Source organism: Anolis sagrei, chromosome 2, assembly GCF_037176765.1.
Source record: "Anolis sagrei isolate rAnoSag1 chromosome 2, rAnoSag1.mat, whole genome shotgun sequence".
In the NCBI taxonomy this organism is placed as follows: Eukaryota; Metazoa; Chordata; class Lepidosauria; order Squamata; family Dactyloidae; genus Anolis; species Anolis sagrei.
Genome location: NC_090022.1, coordinates 4,836,973 through 4,853,096, shown reverse-complemented (window position 1 = coordinate 4,853,096; position 16,124 = coordinate 4,836,973). Strand labels below are relative to the sequence as shown.

General features: G+C 43.8%; 1 protein-coding gene across 6 annotated transcripts in view; it reads right to left on the bottom strand.

Annotated features, from left to right (window-relative positions):
• Positions 1 to 16,124, bottom strand: part of LOC137096242 (deleted in malignant brain tumors 1 protein-like) — a 97,532-nt gene that overhangs the window by 58,192 nt on the left and 23,216 nt on the right. For 4 of the 6 annotated variants that reach the window (XR_010909372.1, XM_067465002.1, XM_067465001.1 and 1 more), the window contains exons 4-7: positions 13,285 to 13,590; positions 10,870 to 11,184; positions 5,960 to 6,265; positions 1,999 to 2,343 (exon numbers count right to left, since the gene is read on the bottom strand). Coding sequence is in view for 5 of the 6 variants with exons in the window: in XM_067465002.1 (XP_067321103.1) it covers positions 1,999 to 2,343; positions 5,960 to 6,265; positions 10,870 to 11,184; positions 13,285 to 13,590 (1,272 nt within the window). In the remaining variant the exon portion in view is untranslated. The remainder of the gene's footprint in view (positions 1 to 1,998; positions 2,344 to 5,959; positions 6,266 to 10,869; positions 11,185 to 13,284; positions 13,591 to 16,124) is intronic. The other 2 variants (XM_067465004.1, XM_067465005.1) reach the window with 2 other exon arrangements.

Here is a 16,124-nt window from a genome sequence, read left to right as displayed (position 1 = left end):
GCCGAAGAACAGGCTGGCTTTAGACAGAGCAGATCAACTATTGACAATTGCTTGGTTTTAAATCATACAATTGCAAAATATGTCAGCAGAGGGAAACAACTGTATGCCGCCTTTATAGATCTTAGTGCAGCATTTGACACTGTAAATAGAGAGACGTTATGGAAGAAACTAACGGATCTCAATATGGAACCCAGACTGCTGGCACTAATCAAGGCACTTTACACGAGCACCTACCTGAAAGTGCGACTTGGGATGCAAGGAGCCATGACAAATAGTATAGAAACATACAAAGGGGTCAGACAAGGGTGTATATTAGCACCACTGTTATTCAGCTTATACGTAAATGATCTCCCCGAACAGTTGAAGGACCCAGAGGTACACATGCCTAAGCTGTGCAATACACATTTCAACATCCTTCTATATGCCGACGATATGATTTTACTATCATATTCGCAAGTTGGGCTACGTAGACTGCTGAGAAGGTTTAATTCCTATTGTCATAACAACGCTCTAACTATTAATAAATCAAAGTCAAAAACAATGGTATTTGGCAAACGACGTAACAGACACAGATGGTTCCTGGATGATGAACCAATAGAGCAAGTTTGCACTTTCACATATCTGGGAATTGTTTTTTCTGAGACCGGCTCTTGGCTACCACACCATCAAAAAAGTTCAGTTAGGGCAAGAGTACGTGCAAATCAACTACTTAAACTGACAAATCACAACCAACCAGGATCCTTAGACCCACTTCTCAAAGTATATAAAGCAAAGGTTACTCCCATGCTCTTGTACGGAGCTGAAGTTTGGGGTCTAAACCAGATACCATTATTAGAGCAATCACAATCACAGCACCTGCGAAGTTTCCTAGGAGTGGACAGGACGACCCCAGCTGCCGCAGTAAGAGCGGAACTGGGAGTACACACAGTGGATGGCTTATCCAAAATCAGGGCCTACAACTACTGGGCAAAACTGATGGCCATGGAAAATGATAGACTCCCAAACTGTGCCTGTTAGAGCAGATAGAAAATCAACATCAGACCTCTTGGTTAGTTCTCCTGACAAAATACATCAGGAGCTGTGGACTTCCGACTCGGTATCCGAATCTCTTAGAAGAGTTAGACCCAAAAATAGTTGCTCAACGAGTATTGGATATAGAAGGCCAAAAAGATATCGCTACCCTCAGTAAAGCTGGCTCACTGAAATGGTTAGGCCGCTTTAAACATACTTTCCAAACAGCTCGATATCTAAAAACAGAAATGCCTAAACACCTTAGTAGGGTATTTACCAGAGCTCGTTTTGAACAGCTGGATACAATGGACAAGCACAGAAGGTTTAATCAAGTCCCATACAACGAACGATTTTGTATTTGTGGAGCACCAGAGGTGGAGGATATCACACATGTATTGTTCAACTGTGAGCTGTATAAGAAAGAGAGAGACCATTGCCTTGGACCATACATTATTCAAAAAACACACTGGGACCCATATATTAAAACCTCATTTTTGTTGGCCGGACAGAACCCTAAAATAACACACAAAACAGCCCTTTTTCTATTCAAAGCAACACAGCTGAGAATTGCACATTTAGAATCAATTGGGGTAAACTGTGGAGGTGACGCAGACATTTGATCTGAACGAGATCCTGTTGACAGCTTGTTTATTTTAACTCCTTTTATACCGAGGGTTGTATGTTGTATGTATGACTATGTATGACTATGTGTTAATTGTGTTATGTGTTAAATGTTTTGATACGGCCAATAGGCCAATCAATAAAACGTATCTATCAATAAAACGTATCTATCTAAATGGAGTAAATAAATAAATACAAAACAATCCCTTTGTCAGTGGTAAAACTGAGATCCACTAAGACAACCATAGCAGTCTCAACTCCTGCTCTGAAGCCAATTTGAAATGGGTTGAGGAAGTGTGTGTCATCAAAGATTGCCTGCAGTTGAAGGGAATATATGGTATTATTGAGTACATTCCTACACATTACCTGAGCACACAACTGCAGCACCTCCTCCAAAGTGGCAAGATGGAGCACTAGCATCTTCACAGTCACTGAGAGCATCTTCTGTTCCTTTACAGTCGAAACCGAAGGGCCAGACAGGACTGTTTGTTCTTTCAAAATGAGCTCCCCAAGGAACTGATATAACATCTCCACATCCAAATTCCTTGCACAAAACCCGAGCATCATTCAGATCCCATTTGGTGTCACACAGGGTTCCCCAGTCCTGGTTGTGGAATACTTCAATTCTCCCAGAACATCGGCTGAAACCATTCACCAATCTGATCTTTATTGGATCTGAAGTAGGCATGTCTCTTGTTCTTCTCATCATTTCTTCACCAAAGATATAACACAAATGATCACATGGTGAGAGCAGTTCAGAAATTTTGCCAGAATGTATGACTCTATAACAGGCAAGGGCAAATTTTGGTCTTCTAGGTTTTTTGGACTTCAACTCCCACAATTCCTAACAACTGATAAGCTGACTAAGATTTCTGAGAATTGAAGTCCAAAACAACTGGAGGGCTGAAGTTTTCCCATGCCTGCTACAGTGTCACTCTCTGGATGCATCTGAAATTACAATATATGTGCTTACTGACAAAACTTTGACTTGCACGTTTTAACTATCTCCTCATTGGCTTAATCCTGGAGAAGTTCCGCTGCTTTCCACTTCCCAACATTGGGATTTAAATACCTTCAGCGAGCAGGAAGATTCTGAGATATAGAATCATAAATTCATAGAGTTGGAAGATATTGCATGGGACATCAACTCCTACCCCCTGCCATACAGGAAAAGCAAAATCAAAGTAGCCATGACAGATGGCCATCCACCCTCTGTTTAAAAGCCAACCAAAACAGTGAGTTTCACTGTTGAACAAGGGCCCTTCCACACAGCCATATAACCCAGAATATCAAGGCAGAAAATCCCACAATATCTGCTTTGAAATGGGTTATCTGTGTCTACACTCAGATAATGTGGGATGTTCTACCTTGATATTCTGGGATACAGGGCTGTGTGGAAGGGCCCTTTGTTATCTGCGTCAACACTGCCATATGTTCAAGCTCAAAGTTTTCCAGGCTGTATGGCCATGTTCCAGAAGCATTCTATCCTGATGTTTCACCTGCATCTATAGCAGACATCCTCAGAGGTTTTGAGGTCTGTTGGAAACTAGGAAAATTGGGTTTATATCTGTGGAATAAGGTCCAGGGTGGGAGAAAGAACTCTTGTCTGTTTGAGGTAGGTATGAAAGTTGCCATTGGCCACCTTGATTAGCATTTAATGGCCTAACAGTTTCAAGGTGTGACCTCTTACTGCCTGGGGAAATTCTTTGTTGGGAGGTTATTAGCTGGCCCTGATTGTTTCTCTAATATGCTGTGTCCAGGTTGGTTGAGGTGGTTCCTGGAGCACCTCAACAGTATCCACGCACACATCCAATTCACTATGGAAAAAGAAAATTAAGGAAAAATGCCATTTCTAGATGTCCTAGTCATCCACAAACCCAATCAACAATTGGGCCACACAGTTTACAGAAAACCTACACACACAGATAGATACCTACAATACATAACACTCCAACCATCACCCAAGTCAAAAAAGAAGCACAATTAAAACCCTGGCAGACCATGCAAAAATAATCTGCACACCCCACCTCCTCCAAGACAAACTGAACCACCTCAACTGGGCTCTCCAGGCCAATGGATACTCCACCATAGACATCAGAACAGCTGCAAGACTGAGAAAAAGAGACAAGAGTAAAGACAGAGATTCACCCACAGGAAAGGTGTTCTTACCAGACATCAAGGGAACCACTGATAGCATAAGGAAGTAGATGAAGACACACAACCTACAAACAGTCTACAGACCCACCAAGAAAATCTAACTAATGCTACATTCAGCAAAGGACAAAAAGGATCCTTTCACCTCTGCAGGAGTCTCCCGTGAACCATGCAGCTGTGGACAAGTCTACATAGAGACCACCAAACACAGCAGCATTGCCCAGGCACGAATCAAGGAACATGAAAGGCACTGCAGACTACTTCAACCAGAGAAGTCAGCCATAGCAGAGCACCTGATGAACCAGCCTGGACACAACATATTATTTGAGAACACAGAAATGCTGGACCACTCCAACAACCACCATGTCAAGCTACACAGAGAAGCCATTGAAATCCACAAGAAGCAGGTGGACAATGTCAAAATAAAGGACGAAACCTTGAAAATGAACAAAATCTGGCAACCAGTACTAAAATTAAAACTCTAAAATTATAACAGTAAATTAAGAACAAAACTCAAAAACAGGGAAATTCCAGGCAAGAAACAATCAGGGACAGTTAATCACCTCCCAGCAAAGGACTCCCCCAGGCAGTAAGAAGCCACACCTTGAAACTGCTAGGCCATTAAATGCTGATCAAGGTGGCCATTTGAAACCTTCACGCCTAACTCCAACAGACAAGAGTTTTTTCTACCACCCTGGACATTATTCCACAGATATATAAACCCCACTTGCCTAGTTTCCAACAGACATAACATAGAATCATAGAATCAAAGAGTTGGAAGAGACCTCATGGGCCATCCAGTCCAACCCCATTCTGCCAAGAAGCAGGAATATTGCTTTCAAATCACCCCTGACAGATGGCCATCCAGCCTCTGTTTAAAAGCTTCCAAAGAAGGAGCCTCCACCACACTCCGGGGCAGAGAGTTCCACTGCTGATCGGCTCTCACAGTCAGGAAGTTCTTCCTCATGTTCAGATGGAATCTCCTCTCTTGTAGTTTGAAGCCATTGTTCCTTGTCCTAGTCTCCAGGGAAGCAGAATACAAGCTTGCTCCCTCCTCCCTATGACTTCCTCTCACATATTTATACACCCCTCAGCCTTCTCTTCTTCAGGCTAAACATGCCCAGCTCCTTAAACATGCCCAGCTCCTTAAGCCGCTCCTCATATGGCTTGTTCTCCAGACCCTTGACCATTTTAGTCACCCTCCTCTGGACACATTCCAGCTTGTCAATATCTCTCTTGAATTGTGGTGCCCAGAATTGGACACAATATTCCAGGTGTGGTCTAACCAAAGCGGAATAGAGGGGTAGCATTACTTCCCTAGATCTAGACACTAGGCTCCTAATGTTTCAATGTGGAGAAAGTCAGGAGAAGAGGTGACTTTTGGTGCACACGCCAGGGTCTTCAGGCATGCCTCCGGACCCAAAGCGGGCAAGGGAGCAAGTGCGGCAAGTGTAGTTACTGGGATGTATAGTTCACCTACAATCAAAGAGCATTCTGAACTCCACCAATGATGGAATTGAACCAAATATGGCACACAGAACTCCCACGACGAACAGAAAATATATATCAATGATTGGTTGGGGGAGGGCGCCAAAATACTGTCTGCTTACCTTTGAAAATTACCTAGGGCCGCCTCTGTCCACTAAGGATGCCTGCCATAGATGTGGGTGAAACATTAGGAGTGAATGCTTCTGGAACATGGCCAGACAGCCTGGAAAACTCACAACAACCCAGTGATTCTGGCCATGAAAGCCCTCAACAGTACATTGGATGGTAATTGTTTGGGTCATAATTTTTTCCCTTCTTGAAAACAGGGACAACATTTGCTATCCTGAATGGAGAGTTGGTAACTGGAAAAGCTATACCCCCAAAACCAATAAAAGCAAGCATTTCTGTAATTAATGTAACTCATATAAAAATATGATAATGTTTAGTAAAATAGAACAAAGTAGAAAAAGAAGGCGACCGTGAAAGATGGCCTTCTTGAAATCACTGAAGTTGTGGACTTGAATTTACAAGACAGAAGCAGGACAACTGATGACCCAAGGTCTTGGAGGTCTCTCATTCATGAGGTTGTCATAAGTCAAAGTCAACACGATGGTAAATAACAAGAATAACAACTTGGTAACTTCCCTCTTTACCAACTCATTATCGTATAGTGATACAGTCCTACCTGCACATTCCACACTTGCGTCTCTGCTGTGGTCACAGCTGTGTTCTCCCCACTGTCCTTTGGGGCATTGCCTTAAAGAGTCTTCTTTCCCAGTGCAGTTCATTCCCTCTAGCCAGATGGGACCAGTCCCTCCTCCAAAACGGGCTCCACCAGATGCGCTTAAGGCCTCTCCACAGCCCAGTTCCCTGCACACAACTTGGGCATCCTGTAGATCCCAGCCAGCATCACAAATTGTCCCCCACGTTCCATTGTGGAACACCTCGACCCTTCCAGAACACTTATTGGAGCCATTCACAAGGTGAAGCTCTGATGAAACAGAAGAGTTACAGCGTCACACTATTTTTTTCGGTCCTAGGGAATTTCCTGGGGATCTCACAATAAAGATCAGGGATGCTATGAAGGTATTTATGAGGGGTAGGAGGGAGAAAATCAGATATATAGACATGTCCGACACCAGTGGATTGTATGGAGAAATAGGGTTATAGACAAGTTAAATTCAAATTCAAAACACATGGAAAGTCCATAATCCCTTTAATAATGATTATAATAATAATTTTATTTCTTACTCACCTCTCCTCAAGGTTTGAGGTGGGTTATAGAATAATTAAGCCACATAAACATTGCAAAAATATCACAAATACACATATTGAAATGTATTTCTATAAAATACATATTAAAATACATCAAACAACGATTAAGGACAGGGGTTTTTAAACTAGCTGGTACTCACATAATGTGGTTCAATGCATTTAAACTGCATTATGAGTCTAATAACTAGATAATGCAGTTTCGTCATATGGCAATGTAGATCATAGAATCATAGAATCATAGAATCAAAGAGTTGGAAGAGACCTCATGGGCCATCCAGTCCAACCCCATTCTGCCAAGAAGCAGGAATATTGCATTCAAATCACCCCTGACAGATGGCCATCCAGCCTCTGCTTAAAAGCTTCCAAAGAAGGAGCCTCCACCACACTCCGGGGCAGAGAGTTCCACTGCTGAACGGCTCTCACAGTCAGGAAGTTCTTCCTAATGTTCAGATGGAATCTCCTCTCTTGTAGTTTGAAGCCATTGTTCCACGTCCTAGTCTCCAAGGAAGCAGAAAACAAGCTTGCTCCCTCCTCCCTGTGGCTTCCTCTCACATATTTATACATGGCTATCATATCTCCTCTCAGCCTTCTCTTCTTCAGGCTAAACATGCCCAGTTCCCTAAGCCGCTCCTCATAGGGCTTGTTCTCCAGACCCTTGATCATTTGAGTTGCCCTCCTCTGGACACATTCCAGCTTGTCAATATCTCTCTTGAATTGTGGTGCCCAGAATTGGACACAATATTCCAGATGTGGTCTAACCAAAGCAGAATAGAGGGGTAGCATTACTTCCTTAGATCTAGACACTAGGCTCCTCTTGATGCAGGCCAAAATCCCATTGGCTTTTTTTGCCGCCACATCACATTGTTGGCTCATGTTTAACTTGTTGTCCACGAGGACTCCAAGATCTTTTTCACACGTACTGCTCTCGAGCCAGGCATCCCCCATTCTGTATCTTTGCATTTCATTTTTTCTGCCAAAGTGGAGTATCTTGCATTTGTCACTGTTGACCTTCATTTTGTTAGTTTTGGCCCATCTCTCTAATCTGTCAAGATCGTTTTGAATCCTGCTCCTGTCCTCTGGAGTATTGGCTATCCCTCCCAATTTGGTGTCGTCTGCAAACTTGATGATCATGCCTTCTAGCCCTTCATCTAAGTCGTTAATAAAGATGTTGAACAGGACCGGGCCCAGGACGGAACCCTGCGGCACTCCACTTGTCACTTCTTTCCAAGATGAAGAGGAAGCATTAGTGAGCACTCTCTGTGTTCGTCCACTTAACCAATTACAGATCCACCTCACCGTAGTTTTGCCTAGCCCACATTGGACTAGTTTCCTTGCCAGAAGATCATGGGGGACCTTGTCGAAGGCCTTACTGAAATCCAGGTACGCTACATCCACGGCATTCCCTGCATCTACCCAGCTTGTAGCTCTATCGAAGAAAGAGATCAGATTAGTCTGGCATGACTTGTTTTTGATAAATCCATGTTGACTATTAGCGATGACTGCATTTGTTTCTAAGTGTTTGCAGACCGCTTCCTTAACAATCTTTTCCAGAATCTTGCCCGGTATCGACGTGAGGCTGACCGGACGGTAGTTGTTTGGGTCATCCTTTTTTCCCTTCTTGAAGATTGGGACCACATTGGCCCTCCTCCAATCTGCTGGAACTTCTCCCGTTCACCAAGAACTCTCAAAGATGGTTGCCAATGGTTCCGAAATGACTTCCGCTAGTTCCTTCAATACTCTGGGGTGTAGTTGATCTGGCCCTGGGGACTTGAACTCATTAAGAGCGGCCAGGTATTCCTGGACGACTTCTTTCCCAATTTGGGGTTGGATGTCCTCCAATCCCTCATCCACTCCATCTTGCTGAGGTTGAAGACTCTCTTTTTGTGAGAAGACCGAGGCAAAGAAGGCATTAAGTAGTTCTGCCTTTTCCCTATCCCCTGTCAGCATTGCATCCGCGAAGAGGTCCTATCGCCTCCTTGTTTTTCCTTTTTCTACTGACATAAGAATAGAAGCCCTTTTTATTGTTTTTAATGTCCCTGGCAAGCCTGAGCTCGTTTTGTGTTTTAGCCTTGCGGACCTTTTCCCTACAGGTGTTGGCTATTTGTTTGAATTCTTCTTTGGTGATTTCTCCCTTTTTCCACTTCTTGTGCATGTCTCTTTTGTGTCTTAGCACAGTTAGAAGTTCTTTGGACATCCATTCTGGCTTCTTTGCACTTGTCCTATTTTTTCTCTTTGTTGGCACGGTTTGCAATTGCGTCTTGAGTATTTCACTCTTGAGAAATTCCCATCCATCCGTAACTCCCTTGTCTTTTAGTATTTGTGTCCACGGAATGCTGCTCAGCGTTTCCTTCATTTTTTGGAAATCAGCTCTCCTAAAGTCCAAAATGCGGGTTTGACTTGTCTTAGTTTCGGCCTTCCTTTGTACCTCAAATTGCAGGAGCACATGGTCACTTGCCCCTAAGGATCCTACCACTTCGACCGCATCGATCAGGTCCTCCGCATTTGTTAGGATGAGATCAAGAGTAGCCAATCCCCTTGTTGCCTCTTCTACCTTCTGGACCATGAAATTGTCTGCAAGGCAAGCGAGGAATTTGTTGGACCTTGTACTCTTGGCCGAGTTTGTTTTCCAGCAAATATCGGTATAGTTGAAATCGCCCATGACTACTACATCTCTTTTCTGTGCCTGTTTGGTCAACTGTTGGCAGAAGACTTCATCAAGTTCTTCCTCCTGGCTTGGGGGTCTGTAGTAGACGCCTACAACGACATCTTTTTGAGTCCCAGTTCCCTTGATTCTTATCCAGATGATTTCAAGCTGGTTTCCCAGATTGCTGTCTTGAATCTCTTCTGCAGCATAAGAGTTTTTGACATATAAGGCTACTCCACCTCCTCTCCCCTTTGTTCGGTTTCTGTGAAAGAGGTTATACCCCTCGATATCTACATTCCAGCGATAGGAGTCATCCCACCAGGTTTCAGTGATCCCTATGATATCATATTTGTGGTGTTGTGCTAAAAGTTGGAGTTCGTCTTGTTTATTTCCCATGCTCTGTGCATTAGTGTAAAGACATGTGAGCCCCTGGGATCTTCCCTTGAGCTGTTTAATTGGGATTATTGTGCTTTTGGTACTTGGTCCTTGTTGTGTTTGTGCAGCCCTCCGTTTAGCCTTCTGGCGATTCCCAGACATTATGGGTAAAGTAGTGTTCGCAAGGCTGTTGTCCCCCTCCCCCGGTGGACCTAGTTTAAAGTGCATCTAATGAGGTTTGCGAGTCTGTGAGCAAAAAGGTGTTTTCCTACTTGTGTGAGATGCACCCCATCCCTTGCCAGTAGGCCATCCTCCTGGAAAAGCAGGCCATGGTCGAGGAAGCCAAAGCGTTCCTCCTGACACCATTTTCTAAGCCGGTCATTGACCTGTACTATTTTTCTGGCTCTTGTGGGTCCGTGTCTTACAACAGGGAGGAGGGATGAAAAGACCACCTGTACATTACATTCTTTTAGCTTTGCTCCTAGAGCTCGAAAATCATTTGTGATCTTTTGAAACGTATGCCTTGCAGTATCATTGGTTCCTACATGAATCAACATGAGGGGAGGACGGTGATAGGGCTTGAGGAGCCTGGTGAGCCTCTGAGTGATATGGTGTATTTTTGCCCCCGGCAGGCAGCATATTTCTCGAGCCATCCCATCTGGTCTGGAAATGACAGCTTCCGTTCCTCTAAGGAGGGAGTCGCCTACTACCAAGACCTGTTTACTTTCAGGAATGACAGGGCCCCTTTTGTGCAATGTAGTGTGTAGGTCTCCAGAAAAGTGATCCTGTTGGTGTGAATTGTGTAGGTGAAAAGTGTTGTCCTCCTCCTCGACACCCCCGGTGCATTCGTCAAGGACAATCCATTGAGATTCGTCCAAGAGCCTATGGTTCTCCTGTATGGTGTTCCTGTTGCTCCTGGTCTATGGTTGGGGATGGTACACCTGCAGGATTGTGCAAGTGTGAATGTTGCACAACATGGAGCCTGACATAAATTTCCTGACAACACAGAATGCAAGATGTGAAAGATGATCTGTCTATTAGAAAATATGAAAAGGGTAAACTGTAGGAACCTAATTAAAGATTGGGCAGCATAAGACAAGGCACCTTTTGTCCTTGGAGTAAGAGAATGGAGTGAGGGAACCATGCCTTCCTCAGGATAGAAGGAAATTGATGACCAGAAGCAATTTAGCTTTTGGACTCTTATCAATTTCTATTCTGTTATTTTACTTTATTAGTACAGAAGAGATAAATTAAAACAATATTACTGGTTTCAGATACAAATTTTCATGACAATGACTTACCTGAGCATATGACACCGGCCATATAAAATAGCCGATCGCTATCGTAATAATACTCCCGCCTTGGTCCTCTTTCACATTGACTGAGGGAGGTCTCTGACCCATTACAGCGAAAATCATCCAGCCAGAAGGGAGCCATTATTTCTCCATAAATTGGATAGCCTGGGGCATGCAGAGCAGTTCCACAGCCAAGGTACCTGCACACCACCCTGGATTCTTTATCACCCAAGCCTGGGTACTCTACCATTCTCCATTGGCCCTCGTGGAGGAGCTCAACTTTCCCAGCACAGCGATCATGGCCATCAGATAATCTCACCACTGAAAAGGATGCAAAATAACAGTCATTATCAAGGTTTCTGATATTGGTAGGAACAGAAAGAATCCTTACAAAAATTATTAAGGGCCATATTTGTTGACTATCCTAAGATAATTTTCTGTGCAAAATACTATTTTCTATGTAAAAGTCAGATTTCTGTACAGAAATAATACAGTATTTTCTGAGGAAAATGTTAGAGGTACATTTATGGAGACCAAGTTCTGAGCTGTGAATAATCTTTGGAAGTAGGGAGAGACCAGAAGAGTCATCCAGTCCAAACCCATTTACCTTCAATCAAAGCACCCCTGACAGATGGCCACCCAGCATCTGCTGACAAACCTCAAGAGAAAGATGGTTAGAAGGCATGATCATCAAGTTTGCAGATGACACCAAATTAGGAAGGAGAGCCAAGATTCCAAAGGACAGGAGCAGGATTCAAAACGATCTTGACAGATTAGAGAGATGAATGGCCAACACTAACAAAATGAAGTTCAACAGGGAAAAATGCAAGAGACTCCACATAGGCAGAAAAAAGGAAATGCAAAGAGACAAAATGAGCCAACAATGTGATGCAACGGCAAAAAAAGCCAATGGGATTTTGGCCTGCATCAATAGGAGCCTAGTGTCTAGGTCCAGGGAAGTCATGCTACCCCATGCTCTATTCTGCCTTGGTTAGACCACACCTGGAATATTGTGTCCAATTCTGGGCACCACAATTGACAAGCTGGAATGTGTCCAGAGGAGGGCGACTAAAATGATCAAGGGTCTTAAGAATAAGACTTATGAGGAGCAGCTTAGGGAACTGGGCATGTCTAGCCTGAAGAAGAGAAGGCTGAGAGGAGACATGATAGCCATGTATAAATATGCGAGAGGAAGCCACAGGGAGGAGGGAGCAAGCTTGTTTTCTGCTTCCCTGGAGACTAGGACATGGAACAATGGCTTCAAACTACAAGAAAGGAGATTCCATCTGAACATGAGGAAGAACTTCCTGACTGTGAGAGCCATTCAGCAGTGGAACTCTCTGCCCCAGAGTGTGGTGGAGGCTCCTTCTTTGGAAGCTCTTAAGCAGAGGCTGGATGATCACCTGTTGGGGGTGCTTTGAATGCAATATTCCTGCTTCTTGGCAGAATGGGGTTGGACTGGATGGCCCATGAGGTCTCTTCCAACTCTATGATTCTATGATTCTAAGGAGACTCCACTATGTTCCTCCATTTATTAACTTCAGCTCTTAAGAAAGGAGTGAAAAACTTTGTCCATAGAAACTGTCTCAGAATGTGGGAGAAGCTCATTTTTTGGCGGCTTTTAAGCAGAGGCTAGATGGCCATCTGTCAGGGGTACTTTATTCTTTTTCTGCATGACAGAAGCTTGGACTAGATGTCCCATGTGATCTCTTCCAACTCTATCATTCTATAATTCTAAACTAGTACCTTCTCAAAATGCACCCTTTCACCTTCAATTAATAATAATTTGTTCTGAATTCTACTGGGACAAGGGAGGCGGGAGAGAAGGCTGCAAATCAACCTCATCATGGATGGTCAGGAAAGGAACCTTTCCAAAATGTGAACATGGCTATCATGTCATTTCTCCACCACCTCTTCTCCAGGCTAAACATACCCAGCTCCTTAAGTGACTCCTCATAGGGCTTGGCTTCTAGACATTAAACATTTTGTCTGTGCTTCTCTGGATCTTCTCTACTTTGTAACTATCAAGCCTGAATTGTGATAAAACTACTTTAGAATTGGGAAAAATACTGAAATCCTGGTATCTATTGGGAATCACTGGAGCTTTTTCAACAGAGTTTTTTGGCTTCCTCTTGGGAATACTTTAACTGGCCATTCCCACATTGGCATTTTTTTTTACATTGTCACAGTCCTACATTGGACTTATTTTACCTATTGTTTAAATCATTCTTTGATTGAATTCATACTCTGCTTTTCTCCTGAGGTCAAACCCAAGGCATCTTCAAATAATGTAAAACAAAATTCAGACAGAGAAGGACATTTTTTTAAAAAAAGTATTTTTGAAGGTACATTTAAGAGAGAGAAGGGAAGAATATTTTTTTTCACCTAACCTTTCTACGCCCTCTGTTTCATGATGATTACCTGCACATTCCACGCTAGCATCATTCCTGTGGTCACAGGTGAGGTTGAGGCTCTTCTCATGAGGACATTCCTTCAAAACATTCTCTTTCCCTGTGCAGTTCACTGGATCCATCCAAATGGGACCAGACCCTTGACCAAATCGCACTTCAGTGCCTGCTGCTAGAGCTTCTCCACAGCCTATTTCCTGGCACACCACACGGGCATCCTCTAAATCCCAGCCATTGCTACATACTGTTCCCCAGCCCTTGCTGTGGAACACCTCCACTCGACCAGAGCATGGAGTTGGACCGTCAACCAATCTCACATCTAATTAGGAAGAGATAAAATTATTATTATTATTATTATTATTATTATTATTATTATTATTATTTGAAACACAACAACATGAGTCCAAAGCAGACACTCTGCTGGCTGTTGTATTGGATCACATGTCGGACACTTCCCAAGTGTCTAGGACTGTGTGATGTATCGGCAAACAATACGTGCAGATCCCAGTAAGGTGGCCTTCTGGAGCTGGCAGATGATAATTTTGTCAGCGCCGATTGTTTTTAAGTGCAGGCCAAAGTCTTTAGGCACTGCACCCAGTGTGCCGATCATCACTGGAACCACCTTTACTGGCTTGTGCCAGAGTCTTTGAAGTTCGATCTTTAAATCCTCATATTGTATTATTATCATTATTATTATTATTATTATTATTATTTGTATTGTTCAGCTCTCCTTACGGCTGCACAAGCTCACTGCACAAGCACATAACATTGCTGTTTCAACAGTGCAACTTTGGAAGGCTCTGATATTATATTCAACCCTTAGATGGCCATCTGTCAGGAGTGTTTTGATTGCTTGTTCCTGCATAGCAAGTTCTTTGCTCCTGCAGGCCATTTTGTTCCCTTTTTCCTTGTAGTTAAACTATGATCCTGTGATTTTCATTTGTTTCTGTGGCCCTTTCTATACTGACCATTTTGATAGGTGTGAGGATTAGTGTTCTGTCGCGCGCTGGGCCTGTAACAGCTGTACTTTTCTATAGGACGTATACTTTAAGCCCAGTGGGAAGCTAGGGGTGCTTCAAAGAGAGGTTCTCAGGGATTTTACTGAAGTGATGGTCTTTAGAGTCTTTAATGATGCAACAAAGTCTTTATTATGGAACAAACAACAAATCTTCAATGGTTCAAACAACACTTCAAGGCTTCCTTAGTCTAGTCCTCAATGGGCTGGTACCTGACTTTGATTAACTGTACTTTCTCTGTAAGAAAAAAAAACCCTTTTTAACCTCTCCCAGGCTGCTTTCTATCTATGCCTCATCGGTGTGGGACCTACTACCGATTCCAAATGCGTCTGGGTATCGAGTAGACCTACCAGCCGAGGCTCGAAGACATTTCAGCTGGAGTTCCGTGGGTCTGTAATGCTGTTCTCCCTCGAGAATTCTTAGAAACTTCAGGGTTGTTCCCTCTGATGCTGTGAGGCTGGGAGGCTGTGAGCTCTCAGCCAGAGCTTTTGGGACCTTTCTCCTGGATGCTATTTTTCCCTGGATGGTTAATTCCCCTGGATGCTCCCTTTTCCTTGGATGGTTAATTTCCCTGGATGCTCTTGAGAAAGGAAGCTTTTCTACGGGACGAGCTGGTCTACGTCCTATAGCTTAGCTTCCTTGTGTGAGACTGCCCAAAAATGGCTCCTTTCCCTCCCAGAGCCCAGAACAAGGGGCGGAACCAAAGCTTAATTATGATGGACAGGAGGCCTGTCCTATGACTGCAAAACAGATAACAGAAAGAAAATAAAGTTGGAGCTCCTGGTACAGCTGTACCAGCACAGTCATGATGATGGTGATGATTAGTAAAAAGGACAGCAATTGTCAGACAAAACAGAGGTCCTCCTGGTCAGTCGGAAGGCTGAACAGGATATAGGGTTACAGCCTGTGCTTGACGGGATTACACTCCCCCTGAAGGCACAGGTTTGCAGCTTGGGAGTCCTCCTGGACTCATTGCTGGGCCTGGAACCCTACAGTTAAAACTTGTGCACCAGCTGCGCCCGTATCTTGGGGCGTCTGACTTGGGAGCTCCTGGTACAGCTGTACCAGCACAATTAGCCCACAGGCAGATATACTATCCAGGCAGGTTGATCCAACTGAATTTGGGGAAAGCTGCTTATATGGCTGTACCCTTGGTAAATGACTCAGGGAAAACCCAAACACCACACCAGAATTTGAGTTCTGGCAGTGGTCCTCATGCAGAATTGGCTGTGGGTGTCTCAATACCTATTGCATGCTTTCCAGATTATGTGACCTGGGGACATGGATGGCTGCCCCTCTGTCCCTGTCAATGCTAGCTGCAAGAGCAATAGGGTGACAGATCACAAAGGATCTTTGGGGAAGGGAGAGGGCGGCCTTTCCCCTCTCTCCTCTCCCAGTCACATGGCACAGAATGAGGAAGAGGGACTGCCAGGCTGCAGGTAGGTTACTTATTTCTGCTGTAGCTGGTGCTTAGAATTGTACAGTTGGAAGGGATACAAAAGGCCATTTAGTTCAACACCACTAAAGTACTCTAGAAAGATGGTCATGTCGTTAAAAACCAGACACCAACATGATGAACCCTATAGTCCATGACCCCATAGGGATTAAATAGGGAGCCCACGTGGCCATCATTTCACAATGTTTTCCATTAAACCCTCTGGAGATGGTGACACCTTAGTTAACATAATCCCCTCAAGAAGCACTGGGAAGCCCTGGGCAGACACATGGGACATACGTGTGTGACTTTCGAAAGATCCTCTGAGTGTTTCCTTGTTATGATCTGATTTATTTATGAGAATATTTGCTCATAGGACCTCTTCGAGGAGAAGATGGTGCA